The sequence below is a fragment of the Alligator sinensis genome, unplaced genomic scaffold (genome assembly GCF_000455745.1).
Source record: "Alligator sinensis unplaced genomic scaffold, ASM45574v1 scaffold453_1, whole genome shotgun sequence".
In the NCBI taxonomy this organism is placed as follows: domain Eukaryota; kingdom Metazoa; phylum Chordata; order Crocodylia; family Alligatoridae; genus Alligator; species Alligator sinensis.
Window position 1 is genome coordinate 693,496 of NW_005842485.1, and position 16,983 is coordinate 710,478.

The 16,983-nt window shown below is 54.0% G+C and overlaps 1 protein-coding gene across 1 annotated transcript in view; it reads right to left on the minus strand.

Annotated features, from left to right (window-relative positions):
* Positions 1–2: 2 nt before the first annotated feature.
* Positions 3–16,983, minus strand: part of TCF7L1 (transcription factor 7 like 1) — a gene marked incomplete at its 3' end in the record, with an annotated part of 74,971 nt that continues 57,990 nt past the window's right edge. Inside the window, exons 5-13 of the mRNA XM_025212823.1 lie at positions 10,086–10,169; positions 9,650–9,782; positions 8,907–9,009; positions 7,836–7,919; positions 5,056–5,199; positions 2,538–2,697; positions 1,553–1,660; positions 1,290–1,350; positions 3–409 (exon numbers count right to left, since the gene is read on the minus strand). Of these exons, the coding sequence (XP_025068608.1) occupies positions 3–409; positions 1,290–1,350; positions 1,553–1,660; positions 2,538–2,697; positions 5,056–5,199; positions 7,836–7,919; positions 8,907–9,009; positions 9,650–9,782; positions 10,086–10,169 (1,284 nt within the window). The remainder of the gene's footprint in view (positions 410–1,289; positions 1,351–1,552; positions 1,661–2,537; positions 2,698–5,055; positions 5,200–7,835; positions 7,920–8,906; positions 9,010–9,649; positions 9,783–10,085; positions 10,170–16,983) is intronic.

The following is a 16,983-nucleotide window of genomic DNA, read 5'->3' on the forward strand; positions in this document are numbered from 1 at the left end:
TGGGCTTGCAGCACTGCTAAGGCGGCCTGTGGGGAGGGGAGGGCAGTGGGGAAGGAGGGAGGGGAGGTGAGAAGGGCTGTGGGGGGCACCGAGGGAAAGGGGATGGGTCTGGAGAGGAGAGGTGAGGGGCTGCTGAGGCCAGAGGAGGAGGAGGAAGAGGAGGCCTTGCTGGACAGGAAAGCAGCCGAGTGCAGGGCAAGCTGGGCTCGGGCTTCCGGCTTGGTGGTGAGCGAGAGGGGCTGGGCCTGCTCAGAGTGGGTGGCTGCTGGGGCGGCGGGAGAGGCCAGGGCTGCCGAGGGCGTGGCGGGCGAATCCAGCATGCTGCCGTGGGAGGAGGCAGGGCTGTCGCAGGGCTTCTCCACAGGCAGGTACTGCACGCAGGGCTTCTTGCTCTTGGAGACCAGGGAGCCTGGAAGGGGCAGCAAAGGAACCCATCAGCACCCCCGTGCGGTCCAGTCCTGGGTGGCAAGAACAGCAGGTGCAAAGCCCAGTATCCACGCCTGGGAATGGGGCTGTCCACACGTTGCTGCTGCCCCAGAGCACGGCCAACCTCCTGGCATGTCATATTGAGGTAGGCATGAGCTGCACAGTGCTACGCTTGCATCTCCCACAAAGAGCGGCCTGGACTGAATGGGCCGGGGGAGCCTAGCTCTGCCCTGTGATCACTCAACTCTGTGGTCAACTGAGCTGCCCTGCCCCATCCACCACTCATCATGCCGGGCATGCGGAGAGCATTGTGGGAAGGCATTGGAGGACTGTCTGCACCTGAGTAATTCAGCTCTATCCTCACTACCGAATTAGGCAGACAAACAGCCTGAACTATGGCCAGTTGCACAAGCAAACCTGGCATGAGGGATCCTGGGCGTGGGGGGAGCAGGGGGCATGGACTAAGGCAAAGGCCTGACTTCACTCTGTCAAGGAAACCAGTCTCACTGGAAGGAAAGGGGCTGGGAAGGGCACAGCTTCTTGGCACATGCGTGCAGCTGCTCCCAACATCTCAATATCACGGGGTGGGATGGGATACAAGTCAAATCATCTACAAAGACATCCAAGGACAGAGCAGAGCATCTTGGCCTCAGGGGACAGCCCCTGCGCCCTGCTTTGTCACACCTCAGTGGTATTTTCAAGGCAGGGTTCTTGGGGTTTTTTTAAGCAGCCACATTGCTCAGACCGGATCTGGGTCAGAGCCCTGTCAGACAGGGGGAGAAGACAGGGTCCTGTCCCCATCTGATGGAGCTGCGTAAAGCAGACGCCCTGTCAGGTCACGACATGCCAGGGCTGGTACTCACTCTCTGTGTCCTGGGTCTGCTGCTGAGCAAGTTTCTCTCGCTTCCTCTTCTTCTTTTTCCCCTGGAAAAGGCAATCGCACAAGGTTCAGAACAGTGCCAGGGCAGCAGCAACTGGCAACCGGGGGAGGAGGGTCAAGTGTTGCTGTGATCCCTGAGGCTGGCTGCTGTGTAACTCCTGAGAATACTCCCCAGGGCACGTGCCAGGGAGGGGCTGCCCCTGCAGAGACCATGCTTCCCCCCCACCCCTGGCAGCTCCAACTCACGTAGTTATCCCGCGCAGACCAGGTTGGGTAGAGCTGAGAATGCAGCTGTCGCTCCTTCCGCGCCAGCTCGTAGTACTTGGCTTGTTCTTCCCGGGACAACGAGTGCCACTAGGGGGAGAAAGGAAGTCAACTGACTGTGAAACCTGGGGGGTGGGGGGACAAAACCCACCCTCCCCCTTTCTGAGAGGCGCCCCCTGAGTTGTGAGCCTGGGGCAGGCAGCAGCTGCAGCAGGCAGCTCTCAGAAGGCCCAGGGCTGGGCTAGGTGCAACTTGGAGCAGCGTTGGCAGCTGCCCACAGCCCTAATGAGACGGAGTGCAAGGCACAAGGGCCAGGCCTCCAGGCCCACACCACCACCCTGACGCAGAGCCTGGAAAATTCCCAGGGCCTGGGGACAGGCAGCAAATGGGGGCTCCTGCTCTCAATGAAGCCCCCAGCCACAGCTGGGGAGACCCTCTGCACTCTGCCCCTCTGGCTTGGATCACTCCAGGCAGGTTATTACCAGAGTCCTCGAGGATGCTTTCTGTAAGTGTGGAGCCGGTGCTACGTCCCTTTCTAGTTCTACCTAGTGTGCTACAGGACAGACCCCCAGCGTACCCACAGGAGCAGGGGCTGTGACTGGGGGTCACTATCTAGTCACACAGCAAGTAGCCTGGGGATGCCAGGGCTGAGCATTCAGCTGGGGGCCCCCTGGGGCATGGTGGTTCCTGGGATCCTCAAGTTCCTCCCGCACTACAGCCTTGTAAAGGGAGGATAATGTAAATGAGATAATGCCAGCTCTGGTATCCAAAGAACTTGCATATCCTCTGCAGATGCCAGCCAGGCAAGGTCCCCCATGGATGATGGAGAAGCTGGGGGGGCAAGCTCCAGGGCAGCTCTGAGGACACCAAAAGCCCAGGAAGAGAAGGAGAGTTGGATGCAGGGGGGGATCTAGGAGGCACGGAGGAAAGAGGGACCGAGGAGACAAGAGGAGAAAGACACCGGTACCCGTCTGCCCAGGATCTGGTTGATGGCTGCGCTCTCCTTCAGCGTGCACTCGGCCACCACCTTGGCCCGCATCTCCTTCATGTACAGCATGAATGCGTTGAGCGGTTTCTTGATGTGGGGCTTCTTCTCCTCTTCCTTCTTCACAGTGACTGGGGATTTCCTGTGGTAACCAGAGCAGGTGGTAATCCCAATGGCCATCATGTCCCAGAGGCAGCTCTCAGCCATTGCTCAGGCCCCTGGGTGCATAGTCCAGCACCCGCTCCCCCTCCCCAGCCCTGGGTCTTCTGCAGACCTGAACAGTGGGATTTGCTCTTTCCTTCCCAAGGAAACCAGTAAATCTCACTACTCTGTAGGACCCAAATGCACCCCTCCCTCCCCACAGCAAGATTCATTGCTGTGTGGCCCCAACTCTGTCAGCATCTCTTACAGGATAACTCCCCCTGCCCCACAGAGATTCCAGGACATGTCCCCTTTGGCACCCAACCATGCTGCCTCAGCACAGGATGAGATCAGGTTGGTGCGAGGAGGCTGATTTTTCACATGTGTGTGTGTGTGTGTGTGTATGCATGCATGTGCACACGCGCACACATCCAGGGCATGGTGCCGTGGTACAGCTACACGCTGCTTTAATCCCTGCTTCACCCAAACTTTAAATCAACTGCAGCATTTCTATTCAGGCAGCACTGAAAGAGTCAAGTGGTTCATTATCACCTCCCTCATTCCTGCTAATCTTTACTCCACAGGTGGCAACAACTCTCTCCTTTTTAATGGTCTTGATGTTTCGTTAATCAAGTCATCCTTTCTTCTGCAATTCTGCTGTCTGTTAACAGCAAAATTGCTCCTAGTAATCTCTCTTCTGTTTCATAGTCCTGCAGCCTGTTTTTAGCTCCAACTAAAAATCTCAACTCAAGTGTGGTTATATTAACTCAGGTACACATGAAGTCAGGTGTGGAAATGGCTGACAGGGAAATGTTGGATGCTCTGTCAAGATGCTCAAGAAAACTAGATTCTGTTTTACAAATCTGAATAAGAGACGTGCATTTACCTGTAACAACGACAGAACCAATGAAACAACGTCTTTGGACTGTTTTCGCCTGATTTGTTGTGTTTTTTAAACTTAATGTCTAAGTTGGCAAATCAGTATACAGTCCATTAAATTAAGATTTGGTTTTTTTGCTTTGATCTTTAACTGAATAATATAGCACTGGGGCCTGGCCCATAAGCAAAGCTTCTAGTTTCTCTTTTAACTGGAGAAAAAATATGCATTGGGCTATATGTGCTGATGCACTGAGCCATCCGCACCCCTATGTTCATGTGACAGTGCATGCTGTTGGGCAAAGGTGTTAGTGTATCTATGTGACAGATGTGCCCGGAGGTGAAAGGCTAGCTGGGTATGTGTCTGTGTAAACATGCATGGGAAATGTCTGTGTGGTAGGGATGGGAGTATGTGTGCATGCTGGTGAAAGCAGGCAGGTACATATGCAAGGCCACATGTACACATGTATTCCTACAGGTAAGCAGGTACGAGTGAGCTTGTGTACATCAGGCTCTCGTCTGGGCACTGGAGCGTGCCTGGAGGGAAAGGTATATGGAAAAGCCTCTGCTGGATTAACTGCATCCTTTGCACAGAGCTTGCAAAGCAGTTTTGAGGCCAATGTCACCTCTCTGCCATTTGGGGGAGCCCCTGAGAATGGCCTGGTAACAAAATCCTGCCCCAGTCCTACACACCACCTGGCAGCTGCAGATACTAGGATTTGGATCTTCTGGCAGCTGACACAACCATTCCAAACTCATGTGCTTACACATTTTCCAGAAAATCAGATGCTTTTACAGGGAAAACACTACAATCATTGCATGAAGCGGGAACAGTCGCTTAAAGTGGCTGCTTTTACCCTGCCTTTTCTTTCTTTTTTTCCATATGGCTGGGGATTGTGATGCTCCTGCTGGGACTTAAAGCCAGAGATTTCTGGCTAGAGGGTCTTGCCCCTCTACTCAGGGTCAGGCTGACTGCCAGATTTGGGGTCAGGAAGGAATTTTGCCCCCACGGTCAGACTGGTAGGCAGGGTTTGCTTTCCTCTGTAGCAAGGGGCACAGCCTCTGCCTGAGATCTCTTTTGAGTATATATTAACAACCTTCTATAGAAATGGGACACTGGCTGCTGTGGTCCTCCTGCTTTCCTTGTGGCAGGTTCAGTGTTATGTCTCGTGTTGTGTCAGGGTTGATGGTGATTTTATGAAGAGTTTAGATGATAGATTTCTATAGGATGGGTTGGATAGGGCTGATCCTGCCTCAGGCAGGGAGGTTAGACTAGATGACCTCTGGGGTCCCTTTCAGCCCTACCTCTTTCTGATTCTATGAAAAACCACTTTTTAATGGAAAACAGGGCTCATGTTCACCAGTACAGGCCTGTGTGCGTGAGGCACTGTAGAAGCCCAACCCTGAAACTCCGCAGTGTACCACAAGACAGCCAACCTGAGCTGCACCCCTCATGCCCCCCTCTCCTCCATCCTTAACTTACGCATTCCCCCCTGGGCTCACGCTGGGCTGTGCAGGTTCCTGCTTCACGATGGGTGAGACAATGGTGGGGTGCGGGATTCCCGAAGGGTGAAGCCCATGTGCGGGAGGTGGCACCATGTGTGGGGAAAACCTGCTGGACATCAGGCTGCGAGTGAGGAGGGAGAGAGAAGGACACAGGGGTCAGAAGGAAACACAGCATCAGCCTCAGTGCAGATCCCAGCTACTCTCCCTAGGCCATGCACACACTCCTCCCACCCGGTTAGTCCTTCCCCTTGATTCCAACCTACCCTGCCTCTATCAGCATTGCCTCTGAGCATGCCCTAGCTGTGCATGAAGCAACATGATGATCATCCCTTGAGTCATGCCAGGTCTGTGCATCCACAGTCCAGCCTCTCTGACAAGGGAAATGCATCCCCTGCTCTAGGACCGGCCAGATATGTAAGAACTGCCATGTGCTGTGTCAGACGGCAGGTCCGTCTTGCCCAGTCTCCTGTGCCACACTTCAGCAGAGGGTGGATGCTGAAAGGGTGTGACCAGGGTTTGCACCCCCTCTTACAGCCTCTAGCATTTAAGGTCTAGGAAATTCTGACTCAGAGGCTGTGCCCCTCACTCCCGTGCTCAATAGCTACCCATGCCCATCTCCTCCAAGAACACATCCAATCCTTTTTTTGAATCTGGCTGAACCCTCAGCTCTCTCAACATTTGGTGGCAATGAGTTACACACTTGAATTCCCTGCTGGGTGAAAAAGAACTTTCTTTTGTTAGTTTTAAACTTACTACCTACTAAGCTAAGACCGCTGCAGGACCTTGTGTATAGGCAGCAAACCCAGCCAGGCTCAGACCACCTACCACCAGCTTGGAGAGAACCTGATTGTGTCCAGAAGGTCCTAAACAAGGTTTTGGGATGCAGACACGATACGTTTACACCAGGGGAATTTACTCTGAGGTAAAAGGGGAAAAATGCACGATACACAGTGTTTTCTAATTGAAATGCTGCTCTTCTGTGTAGAGGTGCACCAATACATCGGTCTGATATCAGATCCGTACCAATATAAAGAAAACTGGTTGTATTGGATATCGGCCCAACGGGGCCAATAATTTGGCCGATAAATGCCTGTGCTGCGCACAGCCGCAGCACAGCACTCAGGCAGCAAGGAGCACAGCCGGCAGCATGGAGAGCTGCCTCCAGCTGGTAAGTCCAGTGTGGTGGAAGGGGAGATGTAGGGGGAGGGAAGGGGTAGGGGGCAGGGCAGATCAATGCCCCCTGCGGTGAGGGAGAGGGCAGGGGCTGCCCAGGCAGGGTGGGGGGGAGGGGGCGCTGCTGCTTGTAACCCGGGAAGGCACGTGCCCCCCGGATCTGTGCAGGACGGGGCAGGCTGCAGCCCGGGCTGTGCAGAGCTCTTCTCGGCAGGGGCTGGGCTCAGAGCGGGCGCCGGCAGCACTGGGAGGATGCCGTATCCACTCCAAATTTTGCCGCTGTTCCACACCCAGCACCACCGTCACCAGCAGCCCAGAGCAGCCTGGGCTCAATGCCCCACCTCCACCTGCGCACCGGGAAGTCGGGGCTGTGCTGGACAGCTGGCGATGGCGGCTGCACTGAGAGCGGTGCAGTGGTGAAATCTGGAGTGAATGCAGCATCCTCCCAGTGCCACCAGCACCCACTCCAAGCCCCACCCCTGCCAAGAGGAGCCCCAAGCGCAGATCCGGGGGCACACCCCCCCCCAATCATACCCTCCCAGGGTGCAAGCAGCAGTGGGAGCCACCCCTTCCATGAGCTGCGGCTCCACACGCCCAGCCGCCCCGCCTGGGCAGTGCCTGCCCCTGCCCCCTGCTTGCATCTGCGCCCTTCACACCCCTTCCACCACACTAGAGGCAGCTGTATTGGAAAAATCGGATCAGTATGGGCCGATATGCCTCCTTAAATATCGACCATCGGTATCAGCCCCAAAAAATCTCTATCAATGCACTCCTACTTCTGTGTCTACTTGCTTCTGAGGAAGCCAGAAGTCAAATAACCCTGGTGTAGGTGTCGTGCTTCCACTACCGCTTCATTTTGTTCCCAGGAGCAATTTGCTCAGTGCAAGCTGGCTCTGCCCCCAAGTGGCCTGGCACTGTAACAGCACCTGCTTTGGGCAGCCAGTTTGGGGGAACTAAAGGCAAGGAAGATTTTCATCCTAACGACTAACTAAGATATTTAGTTACTTAGGTAACTAAGGTATCATATAGACATGTGGTTTCTCCTGGGAGAGTTGCTGCTCTCCCAGGAGAAACCATGAGTGTACAGTTGTTCAAGCTTTTTCTCCCAGAGTAAAAATGGCCATTCCAGGAGAAAAATAACCTGGGTAGCAACCAGAGTTAAACCACTCTCGGGAGAATGTCTCCTGAGTGTGCAAATGTCTACATAGAGATCCACAAGTTTTCATAAGCTGGGGCTGATTTCATCAGATGCTGTGACAGGACCACAGGAAGCAGAACTTCTGAAGAGAAAGCAGTGAGCAGAATTCAAAGGGTAGGGAAGGAAAGGGGAAGGAGAAAGGAGGAAGAACTGACTGCAGAGTAAATCTTGCAGGTCAAATCCATGATAAATTAATCCACAGTATGTGTGTCCACACCCATGGACAGAGCCCTCTGCCCTGGTCCCTATTCTCAGCACAAATGTACTGCCCAGCAGAGCCTGTAAGTGTAGCACCAGAATTAGGTTTTGTCTCCTCCTATCTCTAATCCTAATCCCAGATGAGTCCTTCCCTTGTCAACAGCCCTTCTTCCTACCCCAATACCCACCTGGACATGGAGGCATTCATTGCCAGGGCAGGGTAGGGATGCCGGAACCCCCCAGCAGGGATGGAGTACACCGGCTGTCCTTGCCTACAAACAAACAGAAGGTCCCATGACATAAAGAGGACAAGTTCCCCTCTGCTTCCATCACAAAGGTGTATTTCACAGCATCTCAACTAAGCCAGAGCTACGTGCCTATCATGCTTGGACTGTGAGCACTTTGGGGCAAAGGCTGCCTTTACGTTGTGGGTTTATACAGTGCCTAGCATGACACCATCCTGGTCCAGGACTGAGGCTCCTATGTGCTCAATCACACATAAATAAGCTACTATTATAATTAGCGGTGACAATTCAAACAGAAATTCAGACTCATTGGTATGTCTGAGGAATACCGGTCTTCCACCTCATGAGTCACTCCGTGGGAAAGGCACAAATCTTTCTAGTATATCCATTGGGTATTTGGAATGAAAAATAACTAAAGAAGTGGGCTTATCAAGAAACTTGGTCCTTTTTTGACTTCATGGTCTGAACCCAGGACACTTCCCAGATAACCTACAGAGCTAAGGCTCAGGGAACAAAATGTGGTAAGGCATGGCAATGCAGCCAGGTGCCTCACATGACCCTCTTCTGTCCGGCAGCCACACAATAAAGAGCAATATTACAAAATCCTAGGGTGCCTTTAAGTATCAGTGTATTATGGCCCAGAAACAGAAGTGCACAGACTGAGATGGCAAAATCTACCAAGGATGTGGTTCTTTTAGATGATGGATTCTGGAGAGGGCTGTGGGGAAGCTCACAGCGGATGCCCCCATCCGAGAGGTCTGGGCAGGAGGGTGCAGATGCTGTTCCACGTGGAGCAAGGCAAAGTGATGTGCTTTACAAGGAAAATGGAATGCAAGTTCTGGGGGTTGGAACTGACTCAACTGGGGCCTTGGCTTCACTGTGAGCAACAACAAGGAGCTTTGCTCCTTGTGCAGCCATAGTCTGAAACGCCACTGGGTGCTGGATGGGTCTGGAACAGGATGAGCTATGCTAGCCTCAGAGAAACTAGTGGTGTGGCCTCCTCTGGGTACTTACTGCGGCACAAGCCAGCCCAACGGGTGAGGGATCTGTCCCACGGCCCCTGGTGACAGCGGGTAGTAAGGAGACAGCTCTGAAGGGTGAGGTGGGCGTGGGATTCCTGTGCCAGAATGGGGGTGAAAAAAAGAAGCAGGCATTAATCACAGACCCAGCAATCTTCAGTGCCCCTTTGAGAAGGCTCACAGCCTTCCCCGAGACATGGCCTCTGTATCTGTGCTTTATCGGGAGTGTGCGAAGCCTTTGCAGAGAGTGCAAGATTTCTTTTTGGCGCTCTGAGGATTTCAACTTTGCAGAGACCCCCGGGACAATGCTGAAGGCATTCCCACCCCAGGGACCACCCAAGCCCGGAGCACGCCAGGAAGACGAGAGCCTCTGCATAACTGGGGATCCTACTGTCTTCGAGCCCAGCTCAGCTGACAGGGCTGTCTCCCTACTCGGCACCAAAAGACCTTCTCCCAAAGTCTGGGCTGGTATATCCAGCCCAATGCTCCCTTCCCCGTCACCACAGGCAGAACTGTCCCTCCCAGTCCTGAGGTTCAGGGGACTGTGAGGAGGTCTGGATTCAAAATCTGAGGCTGGAGCAGCACGAAAGTAATGAGCAACCATCCTTGAAGGGCTTCTCCTATCCCTGCTGGTGGCACTTTAGTTAGCTCCCCTTTCTCTCACACCCTGGGCCTGGGGTCTGGTCAGAGACTCTTCTCCCCCACCTGCCATATGCAGCTGTGCCAACCTGGGCTCACCTGTCTTTGGATCAATCTCTGGTGAGAGGTGGGCAGGTGGCGAGCCTGGGGAGAAGCGGTCATTGCTGTAAGTGAGGAGCGGCGTCAGTGGGTGGACGTGGTGTGGGTGCTGGACAACGGGCACCTTGTTCGACTGTAGGAGAGACAGGAGGGGGAGTCATTTGGTGCTTGAAGGAACCAAAGCCCCCAGAGGAGGGATCTGAGGGCACCAGGGCCAGGGAAAACTCACAGGCACCTGAAGCATTAGGATGGGGGTATTCAAATGCACCCATGTCCCATGCTCAGAAGCCACTTTCTTGCCTTAGCATAGAGGCCCGAGGGGTCAGTGACTGGTTGGACAGCCAGGGGTACCTGTAAGAGGTAGCCACATGCAAACAGTCCCCCACCCACACTAAGCAGGACAGGCTGGAGCAGGACCAAGCAATCAAGTACTCACCAAGTGTGCAGGAGATGGTGACCGGCTATCCTTCAGCGTCGCGCCAGCCGGGACATCGAGCAGCGGCCACTTCATCTGCAGGTACTGCAAGAGACCCAGACACTAGCAGCGTGGCACCACTATTCAGGGAGGGGAAGGGGGCACCCCTCAGCCCCACTGCTCTCCCCCAGAGCTTGTTAGCTCTTGTTACCAGGCTCATATGGCAAGGTGCGTGCCCCCAGCTCAGGTCACTAGTGTCCAGAATGCAAGCATCAGCAGTTGGCTAGGGACCCCCAGGCTGCTGGGGAGGTGTTGCAGGGTCTCACACTTGAGGAGCAGGCATTGAGGGAAGTGGGAGGGAGAATACATGCATCTCCACCCAGAGGCTACCCTCCACAAATGGGCAGTGGCCTCAGCAAGACCATCCCCTCCTGGGACATATGAATTTGGACACGGAGAGGCTCTTAGCTGCATGCCCCTCTTCCTTAACTGACCATCACCCACTCACCGCAACCTTGTGCCTGCCAGAAGCTGTTGTCCAGCACCCCCTGGCAGATCATGGCAGAGACAGCAAACCACAGCCATGCTGCTGCTGTCCCAAGAGCCAGCCACCCCCACAGCTGGAAGTCAGCCTGCAAATTCACCCCCACCTTGTCACCAGCATGGCAGAACCTTTCCACAGCCACTGCATTGTACAGAAAGGGTCTGGCACAGACACCTGGGTTCTCCTGTTTTGTTGCTTTTTACATCCTAAGGTCACTTTGTGCAGCTTTGATCCTGACCAGCCCTCCCCTTCCTTCTCTGGCACAGGGCTCTAATGCCCTGACCTGTTCCAAGGGAACCTTCTCTAAGCTTGAAGAGAACAGCACCAAGGCCTCTGGCTCCCTCACCCACCTCCCAACCCTCCTCTCCATTTGCAGGGTCCTCAGAGGGTGATGACGATGACACTCTGGTTCTCTGTGTCCTTCAAGGGACAATTTCTAGCTTTGCCAGCCCCAAACTCCCAGCTCCAATCTGCCCCCATCCCACCAGCATCACGAATTTGGCTTCAACACAGCGATGATCTTTTTAGATACACTTCTGCAGCCTGTTCTCTGCTCCGTGCATTCTAGGTTTAAGGCTGGACTAAGGCCCTCTTTTCTTCCCAGGCAGAAGGGCTACAAACTTGTACACAGAGCACTGCGGGGGAAGGAAGGGCAAAAATCCTGATGCATTCATGTGATTCCCGCACCAGGGGTTTTAAAAGGAAGCAAATACCGAGACATGCACTAAAAGGAGGAGAGTGGCACTGAGTCTCTGAAGGCCCAGGGCTTGTAGTGGAGTCCCAGAATTGTCCCAGCAGGGTGTTACTCCTCCAGCTGCAAAGTCACCCAGTTCCCTTGGCAAGAGCACAGCAATGAACCAAAGCCCTTTCCGGGATCCCTTCCAAGCCCCGGCACTGAGCGCTGCCTGCTGAGTGGCTCCCAAGGGCTGACAGCTGCTGACACTCCAAGGTGGCGGGTATCCAGCTGTTCAGGGCCAGCCCTGCCAGGAGGCACTGACTGCCATGCGGCAAGCACTCAAAGGGCAAGGGGGCCGGGGTGAGCCAGGATCCATATACCTCTTGCAGAACAGTTCATACCTCAGTATGGCACTGGGGCCATGGCCTTGCCCTCCTCTGCCAAAGATGCCACCTGCTCTCTGTACAGAAACCTCTCTTCCTCCCCCTCCCACTCTTTTCTTCTGGTGGCCTCCAACCTCACAGCAATACGTTTCCCTCTTTCTGCAAGCTCACACCCTTAATTCCAGCCATGTGATGCCCAGAGAGACCTGGGCCCATGGCCCCCACCCTGGGTCTAGTCTGTCTGTGGCAGCCAGCACTGGGAGGTGGACAGTGTGGGTGCTGGGATGGAGCATGTGAACGGGCTGCAGGAGCTGGGAGCCTGTTGGGAATCGGTGGATAGCACAGACGTGTGTGTAGACAGGGTTAGGCCAGCCAGACCCAAATGGGAGTGGAAGTCCATCCTCTCTGCCATTTCCTAATGCCTGTCCAAGAAGCCCTACTACCCTCCCAGAGTTTGCCCCCATAACATGGCCAACCTCCGCCATCCACTCAGCTTGCCAGCACTCATCAGTGTCTTGCAATGTCAAAGCTGGTGGCAGTGCTGTGTGTGGGAACATGGTAAGACCAGGGCTAACCTGCCAGAGCCATATGGTGAGCATTGCTCTAGGGTCGCTGTGAAACAAAGCAAGGGGACACAGGGGGCTGGTCTCACCTATCTGAGCTGTAACATGGAACAAGTGGGGCTCTGGGGTGGGAGGACAACACAAGAGAGGAGCTGAACGCTGGTGCCTAGCAGCGGTTGTCTGTGCTCATGCTCCACCCCAGCCAGAGGGGCACTCCTCCTCTCAGGCTGGACCTGACAAACCTCAGCTTTTCCTTTCCTTCAATCACTTCTTCCACCCTTCCAGATGGGAACACCATTCAGCCGGAAGAAGAAAACATGAAGGATAATCAAGAATGGTTTGAGAACATTTCCTTAGATGCCCCAAAAGCCGTGACACGCAGGTCAGAGGGACCTGAAATAGATTGCATTACACCAAGAAGGAAATGGATAGCAAAGGGTATAAATCACTAGCTATCATAGAAAATTAGCCAATGAAACTCAACAGACACAGAGAGGAGTAGGCTAGGAATGAGAGTGTATCGGGACAAAAGGAACTCAAATAACGTTTTGCTAGCTGGAATGGGAGAACTGTCCACAAGGCAGAGAAGACAGAAGCATCCACTCAATATTTATGTTCCATGCTCAGAAGAAAGTCAGAGAACAGGTCCCTGTCACACGGCAATGGTGAAACCAACTGTGCTAGTATGGGGCAAGGGAGGGAGGAACATCAAACAGCTACAGAAGTTAGACATTTATAAATCAGACCCAAGTGCTTTCCATCAGGGAAGTGCTCTCCAGGCCACAAATGCTGATGCTCAGCAAGTCTTGGAAGACTGGACAAGCTCCAGAGGAGTAGAAGAAAGCTTGTGTTGTACCCCAGGTCCATGGGAGGGTCTGGGTAATTGTGGGTCTCTGTCGGGCTGTCCTGGATCTTGGGTAGAATCATAGCACAGATGACAGAGAACTTGATGTGCCCAAGGGCAGTCTCTACATGGGGTCTGAAGGTATGACCACCCATGCAGAGGGACTGCCTTGCTTTTGAAGATGCTGTTGTATAACGGAAGTGGAGAACAGGACAAATTTCAGACCTGATCTGACATGCACTGTGCACCTACCCGTGGCACTGCCCAGCCCCACAAGGCTTGGGCACTACTGCTTTACACGTCTTCTGCGCTATATGTGTGCCTCGCTGCCCTGTGTATTGGGATACAGGCTAACAAAATAAAGGCTCTTTGCACTTCCCACTGTGTAGAGATGAACCAGCATCAATGCCAGACCATAGGGAGGGAACGTGGCGCGTGAAATGCCAGGGCTTGGGAATGCGGAGTGGATGAGCTGCAGCTGTGCGCTGGAATTTCCCTAATGCACAACTCCCTGTGATGCAAAACAGCTGGGAGGAAATCCCAGCATGCCTTGTGCAGAGGCGGGGCAACCAAGGAGCAAAAAAGCGGATTAACCGTTCAATTCCTGCACAGGAAACCATTTCTGTGCATGTGCACATGCACGCGTGCTCTGTACCTTTCTTCCCCGGGTAAGAATTGCTGCTAGCATGGAAGACAGCACCAACAGATTCCACCTCAGGACAGCTAAGACAGTCTCAGGCTACCCCATCACACGAGGAAGAACAGCAGCTTTGCCCATTAATTCAACTGTATCTCCTTAAAGAGTCCCATCTCACCTAGAAGGAGCATAAAGCTCTGCCCTTGATCCTGTCCGCACCCCTGGATGGGCAGTATCATGCCTGGGCACTGGATTAATGCTGCTCCTAACCTTGTCCAAGATACCACATCTTGAGACCTCTGGGCTCTTTTTAGCTATTCAAGGCTCTGCCTTTGGTCTCATGTAGCATCCAAGAAGCAAATTTGGCCAGCTGGCTGCTGCGGAAACGTTTAAGAGTCCAATGACATCTTGCATTCTCCATCACCCTGAGAGGATGGGGTGGACAAGAGAAGGCCTAGCTGGAAATTTTCCCTTGAAACTTTGTTTTGACCAAAATAAAATGCTGTTTTTCAAAGAAATGAAATTTCTAGGAGCAAAAAGATTGATTGGAATGATAATTTGCCACAAAAAAACCTTCAAAAAACCCTTCAGAAATTTCAGGACTGTGAAATTCCATTTTCAACTTGATTTTATCCTTCCTTTCCTCATTATACTTACATAAACTTGCCACAGGTTGGCAGTGGGACCTAATACGCACTTTGCCCATGGACCTACACATTGTGAAGTGAATACTTGGGTACTAGGACTCCCGTCCCAGATACAGGACTGAGATGCAGAGGGCAGAACTCCCACCAGGGTCCAAATGACTCGCGTCTACACTGCACTCCCACCTGGGCTCAAGTAGGAGAAGGGGAAGAGTCCCGGTCAGGGCTTGTTGAGGAGAGGAAGCAATCGTTCCTGTCCTTTCAACCTTAAAAGAGGAGCCATGTTATATTGGAGGGAAGAGAAACCCATTTAATAACTAAAAATAACTGTGGCCCTAGGAAGAAGCAAGGGGAGGGTGCTGGGAGGGCTTGAGTCTCCTATTGTCCAACAACCTCCTATTCCGGGGACGTGTGCACACTGAGTCCAGACAAAGGGAAGCTTTGCAAAAGAGACCCCCCCGCAGCAGTGCCGTGCGCCCCTGGAAGGAGCTGCTGGCTCACCCCCGTGTGAGGCCGCATTTCCATTTCTGCCCCGGAGCTGAAAGCCAAACATTTCCAAGCCTGCAGAGAGCTCCCTGCCAAGAGGAAAGCTTTGGAATCTGGGCAGTGCAGGCTTTTCTCTCTCAGCGAGAAGGAGGAGGAGGAGTTGGACGGGGTCCCATGCATTCAGCAGTGGCGGGGAAAGGAAACGGGGCCTGTGTATGTTTGCGAAGGAACAGGAAGAGCACTTATCTCATTCCTGGGACGCACAAACAGGCCGAAGGAACTGCCTGGCCTGTAGCAAGCGCCGCATGCGCTGGCTTCCCCCAGCCTTCCCAGCTCCGAGGGGAGCTGACCACTGCAGGGCAACTGTGACAGGGAAGTGGAAGTTAGACCCTCATTTAGCTGCAGGCAGCGGCCATCTGCAAGCCAAGAGCAAACGGGTGTCTGGAGAAGCCAGGGCAGCCTGCCATGCACTTAGGAAGGGAAAGGGCCACAGACTCCATGCAGCAGAATGACAACAAAAGAAAAGCCCCGGGCCATCTTAGTTAAGTATGGACGTACCAGGAGGCCCAGGGTCCTGCTTGCAAAATGTTTCAGGGTACAGCAGACCTCAGCTTCCAGCCACTTACTCAGGGGTAAGACAAGACACGCAGAAGTTACCCTGGAGTAGCTGACAAATAGCAATTGTTCCCCAACCCCTCAACTCACTAGTACCTGGCTGGCTGTGCATACTTGGGTGTAGGTGTTGCCCAGGTACAGGAGAAACGGAGCTATTGATGGGGAGTTGTGAAAGGACCCCAAATCTTGCAACCAGCTCCTGGCCTCAGTCTGAAACAGCCTGAACCTGTTGACACTGTACTTGGGGACAAGTGGGTTACAAAGCCTAGCATGCTGTGGGGGGTGGTAAGAGGCTGTGATTTCTCTGTGGGCTGGGGTCTGTGGATGCTGCCTAAGGGATGGGTCTGCCCCATTATCAGTTTATAACTAGTAAAATCTGACTGAAAGTCAGCCCCTGCAGGGTACCTGGTCCTTGCCACAGTGCAAGATGCCCCCGACATCTTTGAAAGCCAGACATGACCAGCTCCCTCCACCCCTCTCATTCCCCTGTTACAACTGACTGGCATCGCCCAGGGATGGAGCAGAGGGCTGGGCCTGGTGTGGCTGCAGTAAAGGCCCGCTGACATGGTGCAAGGAGGGGCACTTTGTGCCACAGTTGGCCGGGGGAGAACGTCCCCCTGCCCCTCCGCATGGACATGGCAGGGTATGCACAACCTACGGTCTGACCCTACCTCACCTCTCACACAGGTGCCACCCTTGCACCCAGGATCTCTGGCACTGATTTGCAAGGTTGTTTTGCTCCCAATGGAAGGGAGCAGATGCCTGTAGACGCAAGAGGCCTTGTCGTCCACCCCCCCACCCCGACCTTGTGGGGAAAGAAAGACGGGGCTCTGGGGAGCAGAGGCCGAGCCCCGTGGACTGACTCGGGGTTGGGAATCTGAAACCAGAGCCCATCCTGCAAAAGGCCTAAAAAAGGCCAATTGTGGAGGAGGCAGGGAGCCAGGGTCGTCATCTGTACCAGGAGTATGCGTGGTATGCGGTCGGCCCCGTGACCCTGTGCGAGCTCCAGCGGCGACCTACAGTACACTCCGCGCTCTCAGTACAGTAGAAAGCCACTTCCTAAAGTGCCGCTTTGATGTGCTCTCCAAACCCCGAGATCAAAGCGGCCGGGCTGGCGTGGGGAAGTCCCTGCGTCTGGCGGCTGTACAGCTCCAATCTGTTTCAAAACACTGGAGCTCTCCCGGACTGCCGAGTCATTTCTCAGAGGCAAGTGCACAGCGCCCGGCTCGCTGGGGTACCGGGCCGCGTGCCCCGATGGCCATCCAGCATCCCGTGGGCCACAGAGCTCTTCAGCTCAGAAAAGGCACGCGGGACACTCTTCCCTACGCAACACGCCCAACCTGGGCATTTTCCAGCTGGTTTATTTATTCACACACACACACACACACACACACACACACACACACACTCCCCTTCCCCCAGCCCCCTCCGATCAACAAAGGGGGCTTTCTCATCAGTAAGTGGAGACACTGCTGGGGGAAAAGGGGGCGGGGGAAGACATGGTGCTTCCAAGAGAGATGGATAAAA